Below are 20,871 nucleotides of genomic sequence, written 5' to 3'. Positions count from 1 at the left end.
GGAGTTCACGGCGGTGTGACTGAGAAAGTGGCCGTGGCTCCTCTTGCCGTGGGGAACCAGCAGTGAAGTTTGCTCACGGCTGTGCTGCTCATCTTTGTGACCTTAGTCCTGGACTCCCCATGCCTGGCAGCCAGGGCTGTCCCTGCTTCTCGTCAAGAGCAGGGAAGCCACACTGGAGAACTGTCTGCTCTTGGCCGGAAACCAGGTTTCTCCAGGGCAGGAGTCAGAGAGGAGCCTGTGGGACAAGACTCCTCCGTCCAAGAGTTACCACCCCCACAGCTTGCGCACAAGTTAAAAGACAAAGCTTGTCATTATTCTGTAACTGCAATTGACAGCACTGGCTTAGGCATCTTAGTAGGTCTCCTAACTTCTGGTCCAGTCTCTTATGGTAAATCTTCAATAATAAATATTTGAAGGATTTAGAGATCAGGTTTCAAGATAAGATACTTCTAGAGAGAGGCGAGGGGAATCTAAAATTCACCTAAACACCAAAGGGCTGACTGTAGGCTCTGGAATACCGCTGCTGGGAGGGGTCTTCCAGATAGACTTAGGGTGGGGAAACAGACCTAGAGATGAGAGGATGAGATGGTACAGGGAATCCCAACAGTCTCTGGGAAGTCACCTGGGAGGAGAGGGAGAGGTGGCCGGTCCTGGTAAAGGCCGACAGGACAGCGGAAGAGCCATAGTGGAATGACAGCCCCTCTCTCCGGGAACTGCAGTGGGAAGCAAGAGGGGTCTCAGGGGCCGGGGGTGTCTGGGCCGGGCGGGTCGAAGGCCCAGGGCACCGCGCCCCGCAGATGCCGTTCCTGCAGGGAAAAGCTCTGGGTACGTATACGGCTTGTCACCTCCTGGGTGCGCAGCGTGAGGCCGAAAATGTCCTCGTGATAGCGTTGCTGATCCTGGGAGGGAAAGAGCGCGGAGGATCAAAACCCCGGTGGAAGTGTAGAGCGGCGGTAGGCCCCGCCCCCGTCCGGGTCTGTCCCCGCCGGCCGCGCCCCCGCCCTTCCGCACCCGCAGCACGCCGATGACGTCGCCCGCCTCGTCCAGCTCCATGTCGCCCTCTGTCGCCAAGATGCGCTGCACCGTCTGCAGGACGCTGGTTGCCATAGTGACGTCGCCGCAGACAAACATGTGGCCCCGCTCGAGGCACAGCACGCGGTGCACCTCGGCAGCCAGCTCGGTTCTCAGGATGTCCTGTACGTAAGTCTGAAGGGGAGGCGGGATTAGGGGCGGACCCCTGCGGGGCCCGCGGAGTAAGGGCAGGCCCCAGGGGAGCGAGGGGGGCCGGCGGGTCCTGGGCGCGAAGAGATGCCCCGGGTGCCAGGTGGGGCCCAGGTGCGCGGGGCTGGGGTCTGGAGAGACGGAGAGGAGCCAGAGGCGGGGCTTGGGCGAGGGTGAGCGGGACCCAAAGGGAGCCCAACGAGTCGATCAGAGTAGGCCGGGCCGGCCTGGGTCTCAGAGCCCAGCTGGAGCGCACAGCGGTTCTTCCTCCCTCCCGAGCTTCTGGTTACCCCAGCACCCTCAGGATCCCGCACCTTGGGGCTGTCAGGTTCCCGGGAGAAGGCGGTGAGGACGCGGCCAAACACCCCGCGCTCCTGGGCGTCCTGCACCTCGTCGCGGTAGAGATGGTCGAGTTGGGAGCACCGGCAGCCGAACACCAGGGTCATGGGGGCGGGCTGCAGCCCTGCGGGCATCACTGTGGCTTGAGAGCGCCCCCAAACCCTCCTGGGGGACCCAGCTCCGGGGACACCTCCCACTGGCTTCCCTCACTCAGGCCGACCGCCCACCTTTTCCTGCAGAAACCACCACTCTACGCTCTTTGGCCTCTAGGAGAGGGATGTTTTCACAGAGAAGCCCAAGGTCACAGGAGGTGGTGACTTCCCTGGCGGGATGGCCAGTGCTGACACTGCCACAGCAGGGCCTTCTCGTTCTCCCACACCTTCAGCTTCTGCACTCTGCGCCTTCCTCTTAGTCACAAGCCCCCTTTCTTTTGATCGGCCAGCTCCCCTGGGCACCCAGCGCCCAATCTGAACACCCTTCAGCTTCCTGGGATCTCAGACACACTTCATTGACCTCTGACACAGTCCAGAGTCCACCTGGGGCGTTTCCGTCTTCTGAGTTCCAACCCTGTCTTCTCCAGCCTTCCAGGTTCCCTTTTTCCTTAATTCAATCCAACGCTACTTTGTGCTAGGCACCAGGAAGCCAGACCAACAAGGCACTGCTCTTGTCTCTAGGAGGTTCCCCCCACCCCCCGGTCTAATAAACTTCACCTTTGGAGTCCTGTTTCTTGCCCTGTTTCCTGCCTTTCAGCGCCCTGCCCCTTGGTCCCCCTAAATTGTGTGACTCCCTCCTGCCTTCCGGTCATTCCCTTGGGCCCCAGCCTCACCTTTGCTCTCAATGTCATGTAGCCTCTCCTGCCAAAATCCCCGGAAGGGGGCGATGCCAGTGCCAGGGCCCACGAGGATGCAGGGCACGTAGGGGTCAGGCGGCAGCCGGAAGGAGGGAGCCCTGGCCAAGACACCCTTCGTCAGGCCCTCTTTGTCCCCCCAGACCCCCAACTCTTACCAACCTCGGCAGGGTGGAGAGAGGAGAACTTAACCTGTTTGCATCTAGCTTATAGTGAGCATGGTGTGTTTAGTAAAAGAACTTTCCATATTGGCAGAGACTCTCTGGACCTGTAGTTTCTGGAGGTTGCGTCAAAGGAAGTAAAGCTCAAGTTTGAACTGAAGAACGTTTTGATGTCTCAGTTTAGGAGATATAGAAAGCATGGGGAAGGGAAGGGCAGACAGCCTTTTGGTTCATAATGGGTTCACAGAGTATATTTGAAACCACAGCCTCAATATCGGCATTTGGTTTGTGTTCACTAGATGGGCAGTTTATTTGTAATTTGGCCTGCTGGATAGGTTCGGGTCACTGGGCCTGGCTGGTGCATCCTGGGAACTCTTGCTTGTGCCACCTTAGGCCTCCAGCTCCTGGGTGCTGGATGGGGCAAGACTTCTGGACACAGCAGGGAGGGAACGGTGTCCTGAGATCCTTCCCTTTCCCTTGAGTCCTTAGTGACATTATGGTGAGCTAACTAGTTCTCCCTGGACTAAAGGTGGGTGGAGCACAGTTCCCAGGTGCCTGCCTGCCAACATCCGAGGGACCCCAGGGATGTAGGGAGGGACACGGTACACCTTCTAAAAGGGACGGCCTGCTGGGGTGGGATCCCAGCCCGTTCCTGGGAGCTGCAGCTTCAAGGTAGGACCTGAAGTCCGAATCAGTGAGAGGCCCAAAGCTAAGCCAGAGTTGTGAAGTGAGTGGCTTAATGGGATGCCCCTTCCTGGTTGGGTTAGGCGGGGCCTGCCTGCTCTCACTCACAGGCTCTACCAAGGCTTCTCCCCTCCCCCCTGTGCAGCCGGCCTGTCCATCTGTCCTCAGCCATCCACGTGGCGCTCTGTCCATCCCAGCTTGGACAGACGCCCTCCTCTTCCCCGTGCCCTCCCGGGCGCCCACTGCTCCCCCCGCCCTCCCGCAGTGCTCACTCACCCCCTGATGAAGCAGGGCACGGGGTCTCCAGTCTTGAGCTGGCTCAGCCATGTGGAGCAGACCCCGTAGTGTAGGGGGCCCAGCCCATCTAGGGGGTGGGGAGGAGGGAGAGGGCCACAGGTGAGGGACCCACACCACCCCACCCCGCCCTGAGGGTCACTGTGGGGTCCCGGCCCCGGCCCCCTCCCCTGCCTTACCTTGGGTCCTGTACGCCAGCACGGCCACTGTGAGGTGGACCTCTCCGGGGTGGGCATTGGGGGCCGAGCTGACGGAATAGTACCGGGGCTGCAGCAGGGGCAGCTGGGTGAGGAGCAGCGGGGCAGGCAGCGCCACGGACGGGAACTGCTCCAGCACCTCCAGCAGCGTGGGGCAGCGGAACCACTTCCACTCCTCATAGCGCCGGGGGTCCTGGCGGGGTGGGGGGTGGCAGTGAGCTTGGCACCTGCCTCCTGTCGACCTCCCTTCCTGACCCCTCCTGAGCTGAGCCTCCTGGTAGGGGGGCTTCTTGCTCCTCAGTTGGGGCCACAAACATTTCTCCAGCACCTTCCGCATGCCTCTTTAAGGCCAGAGAATTCAGAGATGAATAGGAACTCCAGAGTTGGGGGGCAGACTTTCGCTGGAAGTCCCCCTCCCCGCAGCTCATCCTGTCTCACGGGTCCCTGCTGCCCCACTGGGGGCAGGGGTTGGGGTGGGGGTGGGGGGCTCCCGACCTGACTGAGGGTCTCGAGCTCCTGCTGCTCGCTGGGTTCTTCAGCCAGGGTGCTGAGCAGTCGGAGAAGCCGGGGGCTGGGCGGGGAGGTGATGTCCAGGAAGAAGGTGAGAGCCTGGCGCAGTGTGCACGGGGGCAGCCGTGGGTCCCGCACCCAGCTGGGAGGAGGGCCGCCTGGGGGTGTGGGGGGCACAAAGAGACATTCAGAGGATGGGGGCCACGGTGGGCCCGCCTTGTCCGGGGTGACGGCTGCTTCTCTGGGGAGGACGTGGGGACTGACCACACTTTATGGTGTCATTGGACGGCTGGCCCTTGGACAGTGGTGGTGGGCCTGTCTGGGTAGTCCTTGTGTATGTATTCGAGGGCCCTGCTGGATTGGGTTGGTCTGGTTGTATGCGTGCCTCTGTGTGTGTGTGTGTCCCTGCTGGATTGGGTTGGTCTGGTTGTGTGCGTGCGTGTGTGCGTGTGTGTGTGTGTATTCGAGGGCCCTGCTGGATTGGGTTGGTCTGGTTGTGTGCGTGCATGTGTGCGTGCATGTGTGCGTATTCGAGGGCCCCTGCTGGATTGGGTTGGTCTGGTTGTGTGCGTGCGTGTGTGCGTGTGTGTGTGTGTTCGAGGGCCCTGCTGGATTGGGTTGGTCTGGTTGTGTGTGTGTGTGTGTGTTTGAGGGCCCCTGCTGGATTGGGTTGGTCTGGTTGTGTGCGTGCGTGTGTGTGTGTGTGTGTGTGTGAGTGTGTGTGTGTGTTCGAGGGCCCTGCTGGATTGGGTTGGTCTGGTTGTGTGTGTGTGTGTTTGTGTGTTTGAGGGCCCCTGCTGGATTGGGTTGGTCTGGGCCCCTGCCACTCCCCCACTCATCTTATTGTAACTCCAGGCCCGGGGGCAGCAGAAGGCAGACCTGGTGCCAGCTGCAGAGCAGGCTAGACGGCTGGGGATGGGGACGGGCCCAGAGGGAGGGGTGGCCTTTTGTGGGGGCTCTGGGGGTGGGTTCTGAGAAAGGAGCTTCAATCCATGGAGGTAGCACAGTGGCTGCGAGTGGGGGCCACAGCAGCCTTCCATGGGGTCCTGACCCTGAGGGGACCCTGGGGCCAGAGGGATGGAGCGGCCCTCACTGGCCCCCACCCCCCGCTCCCTAGACGGCCCCTCACCTGGGCTGCCTTTCTCCAGCTGCTCCACAGCCACAGACTCGGTGGGCGGTGGCGGGTCCTCCACGCGGCTCAGCAGCGCCTCCACCAGGCCCGGCCGGTTGGGCGGGCAGATGCCTATGTGGTCCCCCGGCTGGTACTGCAGCCCCTCCTGGCCTGCAGTGTCCAGGCGCACGAGGATGGTGGCCCGGCTGGGGTGAGGAGAGGGGGAAGTTACAGGAGGGCTGGGGGCGAGGAGGGGCGTGCTGGGGTCTGGGGAAGTGGGGGTGGGGGGTGCTGGGGTCTGGGGAAGCGGGGGTGGGTGGGTGGGGGTGGGGGGTGCTGGGGTCTGGGGAAGCGGGGGTGGGTGGTGCTGGGGTCTGGGGAAGCGGGGATGGGCTAGTGGGGGTGGGGAGTGGCCCTCCTCACGTGGACTTGCTGCTTTGCAGGTTTTCCACCGAGAGGACTGTGGCCTGAAACATCTTCCGTCTGTGCACGTGGATCAGGCCTGAGGGGCGAGGGGGTGGGGAGGGGAGCAGATGAGACTGAACCCAAGCCAGGGACTCAGGTCTGGCCCCCGAGTCAGTGGGTCCCGGGCCCCCCAAAGTCCAGAGGGCCAGCAGGGTTGGGGTGACGTCGGGCCCCACCTGGCAGCAGCTGGAGGCCCTCGGCCTGGGCGCTCAGCCGGTACCTCTGGCGTTTCCAGCTCCTTTTGGGGCTGAAGATGTCCTGGGCGGCAGCCTTGGCCTCCTCCCCAACACAGAATGTCTCGCAGGAGGCCTGGGGGTGAGGAGGTGAGTGTTGAGGACCGGCCCGAGCAGCAGGGAGCTCAGAGGGGCTGATGAAGGGCCCGTTGGATCCTTGCCACCTCCCCGAAACAGAGGCTGAGAGCACCTTGTCCTTCAGCCCACTTGGTGCCGCTGTGCTGGCTACTCTTTTGCACATATTTGTGTCACACCCACTCAGTAGTTAACCTGGTGAGTGTTAATCTCGTGTTGCAAGAGGCACAGAACTCCTTGCACACAGTAGGTAGCCCTCAGCGAGGGCGTCTGTGTGTTCAGACCTGAGGTCACGGTCTGATTCCTAGACTGAAAGTGAAAGACAGTGAAGTTGCTCAGTCGTGTCTGACCCTCTGCAACCCCATGGACTGGAGCCTACCAGGCTCCTCCCAGGCTCCTCCCGCCATTGGGTTTTCCAGGCAAGGATACTGGAGTGGGTTGCCATTTCCTTCTCCAGGGGATCTTCCTGACCCAGGGATTGAACCCAGGTCTCCCACTTTGTAGGCAGCCGCTTTACCGTCTGAGCCACCGGGGAAGCCCAGGGATTCCTAGACTAACAGCTTGCAAGCCTCCGTTTCCCAGTCTTTACACAGCTCCTTAGAATCTGCTGCAGATGAAATGAGAAGCTTAGGTAAAGCCCTTAAGTGCTCCTGGAGTGGGCGCAGAATGGGAGGGGTCTCTGGCTGGTCTGCACTGCACACCAGGGGCTGCAGGGGGGCGGCGCCTGGGGCAGGACCCCTGGGAGGGTGTGTATCCTATTTGTTTTTGCTCAGGCGCAAGCCTGGCAAACCACTTAGCCTGTCCCTTAGCGTGAAACCTACGGCTCATCCAGGATTGGCTGCCGCCTCTCCTCCCACCCGTATCGCCAGTCCTGTTAATCTTTCTTTTGTGTGTGTAATGTCTTATATCTCTTCCTTCCTTCCTTGGCCCCCTCCCTTCCTTCCTACCCTCCTCTGCTCCCACCCTGGTCAGCTCAGAGCCTTCCTGCTTCTGTCTGGATGCCCCTCCCGTCAGCCCTGTGTTTCTAAGCTCTGTCCGCCAGCCTCATGCCCGCTCCCCCCTTCTCTCCTCGTGCTCCCAGCTTCCTGTCGCTTCCCTTTGTCTGGATTCTTTACTCCTGTTTTCCATTCCCTCTTCTCCTCCCCAGCGAGGGCTTTCCTGGTGGCTCAGATGGTAAAGAATCTGCCTGCAATGCAGGAGACCCGGGTTCCATCCCCAGGTCAGGAAGATCCCCTGGAGAAGGGAATGGCTAACCACTCTTGAATTCTTGCCTGGGAAATCCCATGGAGAGAGGAGCCTGGCGGGCTCCAGTCCATGGGGTTGCAAAGAGTCAGACACAACTGAGCGACTAACACTCTCCTCCCCAGCAAAGCCTCCATCTGTGCTGGCTGGCCCTCCCCACCCCTCCTCCTGGGGAGCCCTCCTCCTCGGCCATCAGTCCAGGCCTGCTGAGCTCAACCTTGGGAACCCTGGCGGGGCCAGCAGTGAGTGTCCTGAGCCGTGTCAGGACTGGGAGAAGGACCACCCCCCCCTCCCCCACCAGCTCCAGGAGTGGTTCCCAGACCAGGCAGGGCTGCTCTGGAGGAAGCCCAGGCTGAGAAAGTCCCACCTTGTTCTCCTCTAGCCCAGGAACCCGCTCCGGCCCAGGCACCACCCCAAGCCTGTCTGGCCCCTGACTTCCTGTAGTTTCGCAGCTTCAGCCCTTGCTTCTGTCTTCCCTTTTCCCTTCATCCTGCCCTGCACCCTCTCCCCTGCACCCAGCCAGGAGAGGGAGCGACCTGTGCCTCTGTGCCTGCCCAAGGCAGCCGCCTGCCTGCTGGGGCCCTGGCTGCTGCTTCCGGCACCGTCGGGGCCATGTCATCCATCACTACTACTCAGGACTCAGCCAGAAGATCTGGCTGTGCAGTGGGGCGAAATATAAGGGTGGATTTTGTAGAAGCCGGAAGGGGCCGGAGAACCCAAAGAGTCAGGGCATCGGTGAGGCCCCAGCCTCCTCCGTGTGGCAGGTCTGGGGGCGGATGGAAGGAGTCAGCATTGGAGTTGGAGGGGTGGCGGGAGTGGGGGAGCTCACCTGGAAGGCCGCCTTTGCCCAGCCACGGAAGGCCTCCTCCTGGCCGCAGAGCTCGTCGCCCTGGCCCAGCTGCAGCAGCCGCTCCCCTCCCAGCTCTTCCAGCCGGGTGTCCACCGCTCGCGCGAAGGCGCAGAAGTGGGGGTACGCCCGGGAGCCCAGTCCGAATACACAGAACCTGGGGTACCGGGAGCCGTCAGGGCAGGCCCCCTCGTCCTTGCCCCTGGTGCCCAGGCAGCTCGCCACCCCCCACTCCCCCGCAACCAGCAGAGCCCCCCTCGCCGAGGCCCCCCGGACCTGAGGGTCCCCAGGGCCCCTGCGCTATCTGTGTTGCTGGACTCCTTTCTCTTCCGCCGCCAGGAGGACACCAGTGGGTCTGAGCAGGAGACGCTGTTGAAGCGGATCTTGTAACTCCTGCAGGAGATGAGGGGACAAGGGTGTCACAGGGGAGGAGACTCATCAGGGCCTGAACACTGCCCGGGGGGCAGCAGCTTCAGGGGCTCTGCCTCCGTGGTGCTGGGTGGGGGGCGGCTTGGTTTCATGGCTAAGGGTCCGTGTCCAGGGGTCCCTGAGCCCTAGGCCACGCCTCCCCTCCTCTCTCTGCAGGAGACTGGCCCCTCAGAGTCCCAGGACTGAAAGTGGGTGCATCACAAGCAAGAGGGTGTCCTGAGGCTGCGGCGAGGTGGGGGGGCTCAGGCCTGCGCTCAGCTTCCTCCAGCTTGTTGGGAGGCTGACTTGCAGCCCAGAGCCCTCTTTCCTTTTGTGTCTCCAAATGCCTCCCTTCCTCCCCCTTCCCCCACTCCTCCTCCCTTCCGCCACCCCCCTACTCCGCCCCCGCCCCCGCTCCTGCTCACTTGTGCTGTTCTGGCCGCGGGGAGCTGTTGTAGGGCCCCGACATCTCCATCAGGGCAGCTGCAAAACTCTGGTGAGGGCAAGTGTTAGCATCATGATTAGTTTTGTTTTATTTCAGACTGTACAGATGCTCATACTGCACTGGAGCGGTCCCTGTTACCATTAGTTATGATTTTAACTTTTAACTTGTTTTGAACAAAAACAAAAAGAGGTATGGGCTTTTGGAAAACATTACAGAAGCATGTCAAGTAATAAAATAGAAACCCTACCCTTCCCTTCCCTCCAGTCTCATCCGTCAGAGCAGGTGTACCACGGACAGCTGTTACACTTTCTAGCCCCCTTTTCATTGTGCTTAATATATGTCTATATTTATAGTTTATTTATTTATTTGGCCATGCCACGCAGTTTGCGGGATCTTAATTCCTCAACCAGGGGTTGAACCTAGGGTCCCCCAAGGTGAAGGCACCGTGTCCTAACCACTGGATTGCCAGGGAAGTCCCTAGTTTTCCTTTTAAGTGAAAATGGGACCATATTATGCTTACCTGCTTTTTGCCAATAACCTATCATGGGTGTCCTTCATGTCCACACACCAACACTGACCTCAGTCTTTTAAATGACGACCCAGCATCCCATCATTTGTAGGTACCGTTATGTATGAGATCTCCCTCTGACAGGGACATCTGGATGGTCTACAAACAATGCTCAAACACTCATATGTGCCTGCTTCCTCCTCTGCATATTTCAGGAGGGTAGTCCTTGGATGTGGACTTTCTGAGCCAGGATTTGAAAACTCGATGGGTCATCAGATTGTCCTCCATGATCCTGTCCACGCTGGAGGTGACCACTCTGTAATGTTTCAGCCAATTTGATAGGTGGAAAACATCTCTCAGTCTCCCTGCATTGTCCTGATCACTAGCGGCGCTAACACCTTCTAGAAAGCTAAGCCGTTATCACGTGCTGCCACGGAAACAGCTTAGAACTACACATGCCAACCTTTGCACAGGAAAAAACAAACTGCGGCAAGGCCATAACATCCCGGGATTCGCTGCAGATGCATTTAGGTGGTGGGTCTACAAGGTCTCCACAATTAACATGTGCTACTTTAATTTTATTTTCTGAACATTATCTTGAAGTATAATGTATCCACAGAAAAGCACCCATGTTATAAAATGCCCAGCTTTATAGCTTTTCACAAACTGAACCTACCTGTGTAGTCAACATCCCATCAAGAAACCTCACCAGCGTCCTAGAAGTCACCTTCGGGTGACCCGACCCCAGGTCCCCACCTCCCGCCCTGGGATCACCCCACCCACTCTCCTGATTAAAACACCAGAGATGTGTCCTCCCTGTTTCTAAACTTGGTACAAAGTGAGTCTGATGGTCTGATTCTTCGTGTCTGGCTTCTTTCCCACTCGTACGTGATGTTTGAGATCATCTGTTTCGTTGTGTGTGGTTGTAATTTGTTCACCCTCGTTGCTGCATCGCGTTCGAATAGACCACGATGTATTTTTCCCATCTATGACTGAGAGTCATTTGAATTGTTTCCAGTGAGGGGATACCATGAGGAGTGCTGCTATTAATATTCTTGTTCATGTCGTTAGTAAATATATGCCATTTTCTGTGGGGCAAATTCCTAGGTTTCCTCCATTAAAAAAAGAATTTGAGGTAAAAATGTACATACATTGAACTGCACGGAATTTAAGGGTGCAGTTCAAATTGGTTTGGCCATTGGGCAGTTTCAAAGTTAGACATAGGTCTACTCAGTGCCCCAACAGTTCCACTCCTAGGTGTTTATCCAAGATAAATGAAAACATAAGGCCACAAAAGCCTCATACAAAACTGTTCATAACAGCTTTATCCGCAATACCAAGCGCTGGAAAACAGCCCAGGTGTCCGTCAGCAGGGGAGCAGAGAAATAAACTGTTCACGCCCCCGAGGTGGACAGGAATGAACCACTGAATCATCCAGCAGCGAGATAAGCCTCCAAAGTGGGGTGGGTGAAAGAAGCTAGACACCACGTGCCCCCTTTCCGTGACCTTCTAACGCAGGCGACAGGAATCAGGACGGGGGTCGCCTTTGGTGGGGAGACTGGGAAGCGGATTGACTCGGGGAGTTGACTAGGGGCCTTTCTAAGTGCTGGTAATGTTCTCTGTCTCGATAGGATCGTGGGTCCCACGGATGCAAACATGACTCTCTCTAGAAACAGCTGGTGAGTGTGTTTTTCTTTAGCAGGGAGGTCGGATGCAGGACCGAACGGGCAGTGTGGTGGGGGAGAAGCCCTCTGGGCGTCCTGCTCTAGGGGACTTGAGATATAAGTGGGAAGACGTCTAAAAGCAGGAGCGGACAAGAGCTCCAGAAAGGAATGCAGCTGGGGGCTGCCGTGACCGGGAAGCAGGGAAGGCGAGGGCTAACAGTCAGTAATCCTGCCCGTGGGACTCTACTCCAGTTGGTTTCTTTCAAGATCCGTTCAGAAAGTGAGGTTACCTAATTTCTGTTAGCATCCGAGCAGTGGTCTTTTCTTTTGTTAAGAAAGGAAGAAAAGACAAAAAGCTGAGATCTCACTTTAGCTGCCGCCTTTCCCATCTGTCAATGCCTGACCAGTCAGGAAGTGCCTCCCAAGTGTGAAACGCTTGCTCTGATAGTGGAAGGGACTCGGACTCAGGGTGCTGCCCAGCCGCGCTCAGTTTTGAGTCTCCCTTATTGCCAGGTGCCCCCTTCCCTGGCAGGCCTCACCTCTCCATTCTCCGGGGGATCGCCATTCCCAAAGGTGCTGGTCACCACCAGCACCAGCGCCTCGTGCTCCAGGGACACCACGTCATACTCATCCATGCACAGGACCTGCAGGCAGGGAGAAGATGGAGTCCTGGGGACCCAGGCCTGCTGCGCTGGTCTGTTTCACTCTAGTCCTCCTGGCAGGGCAAGACTCAGGCCCTCACCTGATCCCTGAGTCCCTGAGGGTCCCGGACTCCTCGTGGGCCCTGACTGTGACCCTCTCCCGTCCTTCAGCATGTGAATGAGGATAGGGCCAGGACACCCCACCACCACCACCACCACTTCTTTTCAGACCCTTGCCCGCTGGGCCCAGCCCTACCCGGGGATCGAAGGCCTTCCGGAAGAGCCTCCCCAGCTGCTGAGCATAACTCTGGGCCCGGCCGGTCTCAGAGGCGTACAGGATGGTTGCTTTCACTCGCTTGGCCATCAGGGTGCCCATGAGTGAGGCAGAGATCTTCACCGCGCTGTGGGCGAGGGGAGGATGAAGGGGGTCCCAGGCGCACAGAGCCAGGGACCTCCCCATACAAGCAGGGTCTTGGTGGGTTTGCAGGGGTGGTGTGCCCAGACCACCGATGGGGGTGGGGTGGACCCCTGGGGTGTGGGGGAAGGGCAGCTCCCCACCCGGCAGGGGGAGGCACCTACTTGGCCACTTCCTTAAAGGTCTTCTTTCTGGTGATGCCGGCACCCTTGGTTGCGCTCCCCTTCCAGGGGTCTGGCTGTAGGGGGATGAAGAGGGGCGGGAGTGAGGGGGGAGAGGAGAGAAGAAAGGGAGGTTGGAGGCCCCTGGTGGAGTGGGCAGGAGCCCGTGGGGGGTGGGGTGGGTACCTGGTAGCGGAAGGCAGGGGACAGGATGTAGTTGACCATCTCCTGGTGGAAGACGGGCGTGAGGCTGCCCGAGATGGGGGGCACGATCCAGGCCCAGTCGGCGGGGCAGCCCCCCCTGGCCTTCTGCTCGTTGTCCAGGTGCTTCATGAAGGACACTGTGGCGGCGTGGTGGTCCACGATGGTCACCTTGGCGAGCTGGGGAGAGGGAGGGAAGGGGTGGGGCCAGGCTGAGGCCCTGCCCACAGACCCGCACTTCGGCCACTTACCCCAAACCTAACATGCACGGCCTTCCCGGAGCCAGCGTCACCCCTGCCTGGGGCACACGTGGTCCTGCTACCAAGTCAGCGGCAGAAGCAGCAGCTCTGAGCTCCCACGTCTGTGTGCCTACCTTGTCCCCAGCCCACACATCAAGATAGCTGAAGCTCTCGAGACCCCGCGGAAGTCCTCGGCAAACCCTAGTTTCCTCAAATTATAATACTTGATCCTAGAATTAGAGTTTGCAGAATCCAGTGGGTCCCCTAAAGTGCGCAAAGCCTGGAAGGCCCCCGGGGACTACAATTACCGGGCATGCGCCAATCGGCTGGGTTCCTGTACTGGGACCACCGGCCTAGGTGCTCAGAGCCCACCGTCTAAGTGCCTCCCTCTCTTCCAGCCCCGCTCTTGGCCCGTCGGGGCCCGTGTACCTGAAAGCTGTGCAGCACAGCCAGGTTGATCTCCACGGCCGCCTTGTCCTTCCACAGGGACGAGGTGGTCCGCGTGTCGAGGTCCATGCAGACGGCCACATCCTGGGGGCAGGGGTGCCCGGCATCGGTTGGGATGGGGGTGGGGGAGGGTAGGCAGAGAACAGCTCTGTCTCTAACTCATGAGGGGAGGGAGTGTGGGTGGGTGGGTGGCCATCCGGAGGCCCACGTGCTTCACTGGGGGCTGATTCACGTGCCTGCCTGCAAAGGCACCTCAGGGCAGAAAGGGACCCTGGCGCCAGTGACTTGTCGGCCCCATTGATTTCTCATCTCTAAAATGGGTTTTAACATGCTTTGAGTCAAAATACCCTTTGAGAGAGCTTCCCAGGTGGCACTAGTGGTAAAGAACCTGCCTGTCAAGGCAGGAGACGTAAGAGATGCGGGTTCATTCCCTGGGTCAGGAAGATCCCCCGGAGAAGGGCATGGCAACCCACTTCAGTATTCTTGCCTGGAGAATCCCATGGATAGAGGAGGCTGGTGGGCTACAGTCCACGGGGTCACAACAATCAGACACGACTGAGCGACTTGGGACACATGATGCACACTTGCGCTTTGAGAAACTGATGAAAGCTCCAGCCCCCATCCCCCGAAAAATAACTACATCTTCACATGTGGGCACCCCCTTTGCCCCGACCTTCGGTTCTAGTTCAGGAGGCAGGCTGGACCTGGCGTGTTCAGATTTCTCCCTGTTGCTGACGTCTGGTACATCCCCCCAACCACCGCCACACTGGTCCTCACCTCCAGGATATTGTAGCGGTGAGGGTCACACAAGTTCCGTGTGCCAATCTCCGTGCTCATGTACCAGCCGCTGAAGGGGGCCGCAGAGAACTCCAGACCCCCGATTTCCAGCAGCATGTTGGACACGGCCGGGAGGGCATACCAGCGCAGGCCCAGGGCTGCGAACCACTCCAGTCTGGGGACATCAGGGCGTGGGATCAGCCTCTGCAGAGCCTTATCCGCCTGGCCACCCCGCCTCCACCTGCCCCAGCCCCTCTGTGCTCACGTGGGGTGCTCCAGGGGCACTTCAAGGACCAGCTCGGGGGGCAGAACAAAGAGCTCTGGAGCCTCGTCTGGGGCCTGGAGCAGCAGGGGCAGCACGTCGAAGCGGCCGTTTCCGGGGGTCCAGCCGTGCTGGATGCAGAGCTGGGGGGAGAGGGGCAGGAGCGGGGTCTCAAGGGCCTAGCCTTGCAGTCTCCTCAGGGGCCTCCTTCCTCCTTCGTCTCAGTGAGGTCTCCTCCCCCTGCTACACTGACCGCTCTTCCATTGGACCCTTCTGCCTCCTCCCAGAGTCCTCACTGGCTGGCTTTCCCTTCTCTCCCCGTGCCCACCTCCGTGGACTCCACGTTGGTGGGTCCCCCCATCTCCTCTCCCTGTGCCCACCTCCGTGATCTCCATGTTGGCAGGTCCCCCTTCTCCTCTCCCTGTGCCCACCTCTGTGATCTCCACATTTGCGGGTCCCCCCTTCTCCTCTCCCCATGCCCACCTCCAGGGTCTCCATGTTGGCCGGGTCCCCCTTCTCCTCTCCTCGTGCCCACCTCCATGATCTCCTCATTGGCCGGGTGCCCCCTTCTCCTCTCTCCGTGCCCACCTCCATGGTCTCCACATTGGCGGGTCCCCTCTTTTCCTCTCCCCATGCCCTCCTCCGTGATCTCCACATTGGCAGGTCCCCCCTTCTCCTCTCCCCGTGCCCACCTCCGTGATCTCCTCATTGGCTGGGTCCCCCTTCTCCTCTCCCTGTGCCCACCTCTGTGATCTCCACGTTGGCTGGGTCCCCACGCACAGAGCCATCCTGCTGTCTGTAGCCCGCGTAGCGCACCAGCTGGCTGTTCCAGATCCGGAAGTCTCCACGGCCCGGGGCGCGCTGTGGGAACACTGTGATGGCCGAGCTGATAGGGGACAAGAGCTGGTTAGGGCCCGGGTCCACGGCTCGCACTGGGGCAGGGTGGGGTCCCGAGCCGACAGGGAGGGAGGCACTCACCGAAGGTTGCCGCGGTTGGTGGCGTACTTGATGTGGTTGCAGATGTAGGTGAACATCTCCTGTGCTGAGCTGCAGTCCCGGGCATCGAACACCTGAGCCATCCCAGCAGGGAGACAGGAGGGAGGTGCGGGTCTTGAGCAGCAGCCCCAGGAGAAGGGAGGGAAGTGGGGCAGGGACTGACGACCTTGGCGCAGCCCTTGAAGGCTGGCAGTGCCGAGAACTGTGAACTAGGGCTCTTTCTTCTCTGGGCAGCCTCCCTGACCCTTTGGCCCCACATCGATCCTTCCTGTCCTGCACCCTACACGCCCGGCATAGCCTGGCCTGTTCCTTATGCTGGCGAGTATCTCCCCATCCCTGTAGGCTGACTTGGTCCCTGGTACAGAGGAGGGACCCAGTCACTGCCAAACTGATCACTGGGGAAAGGCCACCAAGTGGCCGTGAGGCCACCTGGGGTGTGGGTGGCGAGAGTTCCTCGTTTCTCACGGTGCTCAAGCAAAGGCGGGTGAGCCCGTTCCGTCTTCTGACCCTCCTTGGGCACACAGATGATGGGAATGGGGGTGGCTGCAGTAGGCGGCCTCCGGGGACCCTGCCCATCCTGGCATTCTGATGCTAGGAGGAGTCATCCTAACTGGGGGGTGGAATCCCCAGAGGCTGGGAGGTCTGATTCCTGCTTCAGGGAGCAGGGGACTCGTGTTGGTGACAGCGGCAGGCCTGGGGTCAAGGGTGGATCAAATACAGAATCTCTGATGGATTCAGAGTTGAGCCGGAGCTTCGACCAACTTCCAGGGTCATGACAGCGTCAGACAGCACTGTTTTGATTTTATTCGGGACTCCTTTGGGATTTACAGGGCACGTGGCTTCCTTCCAAATTCTCTGGTGTCCAGTTACTGCTAAGGAGGCCAAGGTCACGCACCCAGCTCCCCCTTGGGTCAGGCTGTCCCAGTAACGTGGGCGGGCTGGCTGTGAGTCATGTGGCGGGCGTGTGGAGGAGGGTGTGGGCCAGAGGCTCCGGTGGGGTGGGGTGGGGGGTGTGTGCTGGGAAGGAGCAGTGTTTGGGGTGAGGAGGCTGGGATGGACAAGTGAGGGCCTTTTCTGGAAGATTCTGTTGCTCTGACAACCGCCCCCCCACTCCACCCCTGCCCCAGGGATCACTGCTCAGCTGTCCTCACCTACACAGTGCCCCCCTCTGCCCATCTGGCTGTTTCTCCCCACCCAGCCAGGGCACTGCTGTGGGTCTTAACAACCAGCTGTTGGCTCCTGGGCTGAGGGCTTTCCCGGGATGCTAGTCTCTAGGGGGAATGGGCAGGGGTCTCCCCATTACTGGGACCACCCCCCCTGCCCCAGGAAGCTTCGGGAGCTTGTCACACCCCTCTTTTTTCTCTTCTGCATCCCCTGGCCCCCACACTGGGTGCCTGCCGGCGGGCCACACCTGCAGCTTCCCCCACTGGATGCGGCCCACGCAGCGGGGTGCGTTGCGCCAGGCCTGCTTGGCCCCGAACACCAGCTCGCTCTCTCGGAGGTGGTAGGTGCCCGTGGATGCCACCTCGGCCTCCACCTCCTGAAGCCGCTCTTCGTGAGCCTGGGAGCCGCTCCTAGGCAGGAAGAGGGGAGCGGGAGGAAGTTGTAGGCAGGGGAGGACCCCCCAGGCTCAGCAAGCGTTTTTTAGGGGGGCGCGGTGTTGGCGGGTGTTGAGCTCAGGACCCCCCCCCCCCCGTGTAGTATCAGGATTGGGGGAGGGAATGGGAGCTGCCTCGAGGCAAGTGCCACCCACTGCTTGGTCTCAGCAGGACCTGAGCCGTAGGACAAGGAGGGGCTCAGGGGAGGGTCTCACCTCTTGATGGAGCTGTAGTACTGGTTGATGAAGTCCCTGGCCTGGCTCAGCAGCTGCTCAGCGGGTGGAGGTCCCGGGGAGGGCCGGGTCTGCAGTTTCCGGGGCAACACCAGGGAGCCCAGGCAGCGTCTGGGAGTGCAGGGCCCGTCCTGGGTCGGTGGAGGAGAGCCAAGGTCAGGGCTAGATCAGGGCTGGTGGCGGGTTGAGGGGTATGGGGCTGGGGCCTGGAGGCAGAGTCTGGGACCCCAGGGAGGGCTGGGGGCTGTGGCTCCCAGCTAAGACTTTAGCAAACAGCTGGGAACAGCCGGGAGGTTGGGCTGGGTTAGGGCGGCTTGAGAATGAACAAAGTGCCCCACCAGCGTGTCCCTCAGCCCCTCCAGTTCCTCCTGGACGGTGGGCCTCAGCCCTGTGGACCCTGACCTGGGACACAGGCAGGGCTCCAGGCCTTACCTGTTGGGACTGCGCGCACAGAGTGTCGTAGGTGATGCTCCCCAGCTCCCAGTTCTTCACGCGAGGGAACTTGGGCCCCTCCGGAGGCTGGGTCAGCGTGGGGCTGTTGGGAGCTGGGCTGGGTCACGAGAGAGAGAGAAGCACGGGACCCTCAGGGAGTGTCCCAGAGACCTCTCTGGCCGCGTCAGGAGCCCCGTGACTTGTTTCTTGCCTGCCACATGCTTTCTCACCTTTCCTCACAGCACCCACTACGGCCTTAGGAGGCGGGTGGTATCGCCCCCTGCCTCCCCTGGGGGTACAGATGAGCGATCTGAGGCTCCGAGGACATCAGGATTGTCCAGGGGCTGAATTGCCCCTTCTATACCCAGGCCCACCTCACATCCACCCTGGATGCTTGGCCAGACCCGGAGCCACGGGGGCTGTGGCGTTGGGATCCCGAGGCCCTGGTGCAAGGCTGGTCCTGGTCCCCATGGCCTCCTCTGGACATCCTCCCGGAGGCTGACATGAGCCCTTGCTGGCCTGGAGGGGGATGAGCCTGAGGAAGCCCCGGTGGGGACTCCTGGCCCAGATTTCCCTCCAGTTCACGCCCCTCCTGACAGTGGCAGCAGTGTGTGTGTGAAGGGAAGCCTAACGGGCCTTATCACTTCCTCCCAGAGCTGCTGGCCCAGCCTCGAGGAGGAAGGGAGGACCTCGGGGCTCGGAGCGCCCGGTGCTCAGGGCCCCTGGCCCCTAGCCCTTCCCCGCAGAGCCACCTGCCTGGCCTGGCACCCTACCTGGTCCTTGTCCCCAGGGACCTCTGCTCTGGAGGTGGGTGGTGGGAGCAGGGTGGCCCTGCTGGGGGCTGGGGCTGCAGGCTGAGTTTTGGGGTTGATGGCCAGTGGGATGAGGGGTCTGCAGGAGGGGAAGGGGGACCTGGCTGCCCTGTGCTCTCAGTTCTTCCCAAGGCTCTCAGTCTCTCCCCCATGGCCTCAGTCCCTCACCCTATCTCTCCCCTGCTCCCTTCCATTCCCGTTAAATCGTCACGGCTGTGTGTTTGAAGTCTTGCCGTAAACTAGCAACTCAGAACAACCCCATAGGGGTAAAGGACTGCTCGGTCCATATTTGATATAAACGGAGGTTCAGAGAGGTGAAGTAAGTTGTTTCGAGTCACACAGCTCTTGGTAGCTGAGCTGCCCTCAAACCCTGGCCACTCGCACCTGCTACGCTGGCAGCCTTGCCCTCAGCTTTCACCTGCTGCTTGCTGGCCCCGATTCGGGTCTCTGGTCTGAGCCTCCTTGGTGATCTGTCCGTACCGAAAGCCTTTGGCATCTGCCACCTGGCTCTCTGGAGTGGGAAGTAGGCTCCAACCCTCCCCAGCCCAGCCTGCAGGCCTCGACGGCCGTGCCCCAACCCTGCCACCTGTGCCCCAGCCTCCGTGGCCCTCACCTGTGGTCTGGTGCGTGCGGGGTGGCGGGTGCGGGGGCCCGGCTGGGCTCAGGTGCCGGGGAGGCTGGGCCCTGCTTGCCGCATAGCCCGAGGCCCAGCCCCAGCCCCAGGCCGCAGGGGGGCCCGGGCTCCTGGCCCACACTCTTCAAGTTGCCCATGTCGCTGGGGCAGGCGGGCGGGCGGGTGGCCTCTGTCTGCTCTGTGGCTCCCAGCAGAGCTTAGGGCCTTTTCCTTAGGAAGGGGAGGGGGCGGTAGGAGGGGGCCCTCGCCCCGCCCCGGCCCTCATACACACAATGGGACAGGAACTAGCCCGGCCGGGAGGCTCCAGAGCCTCGGCTCCACGCCCGCTGGCCCAGAGGGTGGAGGGCCAGACGCCTGGGTTCCGCTCTGAGAAGGAGGGTGATAAGGGGGAACCCAGGTGTCTGGCAGAACCCTGGGGCCAGAGCGCAGGGACTGGGGTGAAGTGGGATGGCAGGGTGGGCTAGCCATAGTGCCCAAAAGAACCCTGCGGGGGTGTCTGACCAGAGGGGAGGCCTTCCACCTCGCCCTTGCTGGCCTCACCCTGAGGCGTCAGGCAGAAGGTGGGCACTGTGGCCGCAGCAGGTGACAATGAGTCCCTTGCTCTCAGTGACCACAGGGACTGCTAGGGTCACCCCAGGGCTCTCTTGACCACCTTGCCGACATCTAAGCACTCCTGGACTCCTACTGTTGAGTCCTTTCGGGTTCCTGGGGATACAGGTCCAGCAAGGGTGCTCTGACCCTTTGTCCTTGGGTCTGGCATTAGGGTATTCCATTCCCTCCTGGCCCCTATTTCCTGGAACCCCCGCCCCACCCCGCCACCCCCTGTGACTCAAGTTGGGGGACACAAAAGGGCAGGAAGCTGAGATCCAGGGCCTCCACCCCCCACTCTGTCATCCAGTGACGCATGCTTCCCCAGGGGGTGGGGGTGGGGGGTAGGTCAGCAGATAGACCCAGCGGTCAGGGCTGAGGCAGGGACTGCCCACTGGGGAGACCATGGATCCCTGGTAAGCATGCGGGGTGAGGAAACTACGATTCCCAGAATGCAGGTGGTGTACTCAGACACTCCTCAGGCACCATGAGCCATAGTGCATGCTGGGATTTGTAGTTCTAAGCCATCTAGGGGCTGGAGAAGGGCCGTAAGCTGGGGCTTCAGCATCTACAGGGGTTCCAGCCTCATGGATCTGAGACCACGCAGACCAAGAGAAACTGCGAGAAAGAAACTGAAGTTGAGCGACTGGGATGGGCAGAGACCGGGAGAGGCAGACAGGCAGACAAACAAACATGTAGATTTGTGTTGGCTGAGCTCCTTCGAAAAGCAGTGGAAGATATGATGGGTGCGGGCCTGGGTTGGGGGCGAGCAGGCGGACCAACCGGAAGGAACGGGCCGTGCTGCGAGTTCTGGGGTCACACCAAAGAAGGTGGGGTCTGCCGGTCTGCAGGGAAGAGGGTGAGGGGGCCCTTGTATGCCCGGACAAGCCTGACCTCCTGGGCTCCCAGAAACTTTGCTGCCCCTCCCTCGGCCAGGGGGCAGGTGAGATTCAGAAGTATGAGGCCTGTGTTCATCTCGGCCTGTCCCCCACTCCCAACCCCTCCTCTGGCCCTGGAACCCGAGGCCCCACCCCACTTGCCACCAGAGGCAGGAGACGGGGTCCAGGCCCCTACCTCTCAGACATTCTCCCCACCACGGCGGAAGCAGATGGACCCCATTTCTGGCTCCCAAGTAGCCACCACCTACAATGCACATGACTGAGAATGACTCCTTTTTCCAGATG

General features: G+C 60.6%; 1 protein-coding gene and 1 long non-coding RNA gene across 2 annotated transcripts; one reads left to right on the top strand and one right to left on the bottom strand.

The window, feature by feature from the left end:
• Window positions 1-195: 195 nt before the first annotated feature.
• NOS3 (nitric oxide synthase 3) lies at window positions 196-19,267 on the bottom strand. The gene is made up of 26 exons (XM_055591267.1): window positions 19,079-19,267; window positions 17,654-17,771; window positions 17,204-17,352; window positions 16,802-16,964; window positions 15,373-15,464; window positions 15,139-15,280; window positions 14,398-14,537; window positions 14,133-14,307; window positions 13,338-13,439; window positions 12,655-12,849; window positions 12,472-12,545; window positions 12,149-12,293; window positions 11,791-11,895; window positions 9,060-9,127; window positions 8,503-8,619; window positions 8,209-8,383; window positions 6,006-6,138; window positions 5,788-5,866; window positions 5,383-5,570; window positions 4,239-4,411; window positions 3,726-3,936; window positions 3,529-3,616; window positions 2,387-2,508; window positions 1,536-1,684; window positions 1,012-1,206; window positions 196-899 (listed from the first exon to the last, which is right to left on the bottom strand). Exons 1-26 carry the CDS (start codon window positions 19,234-19,236, stop codon window positions 738-740), a joined length of 3,618 nt encoding a protein of 1,205 aa, XP_055447242.1. The 5' UTR covers window positions 19,237-19,267; the 3' UTR covers window positions 196-737.
• LOC129659663 (uncharacterized) lies at window positions 1,146-2,282 on the top strand. The gene is made up of 2 exons (XR_008718171.1): window positions 1,146-1,196; window positions 1,517-2,282. It is a non-coding gene; the product is annotated as an uncharacterized LOC129659663 (long non-coding RNA).
• Window positions 19,268-20,871: the final 1,604 nt, after the last annotated feature.

Source organism: Bubalus kerabau, chromosome 8 (genome assembly GCF_029407905.1).
Source record: "Bubalus kerabau isolate K-KA32 ecotype Philippines breed swamp buffalo chromosome 8, PCC_UOA_SB_1v2, whole genome shotgun sequence".
NCBI lineage: Eukaryota > Metazoa > Chordata > Mammalia > Artiodactyla > Bovidae > Bubalus > Bubalus kerabau.
The sequence above is the reverse complement of the archived record's forward strand: the minus strand, read 5'-3'. Positions and strand labels throughout refer to the sequence as shown.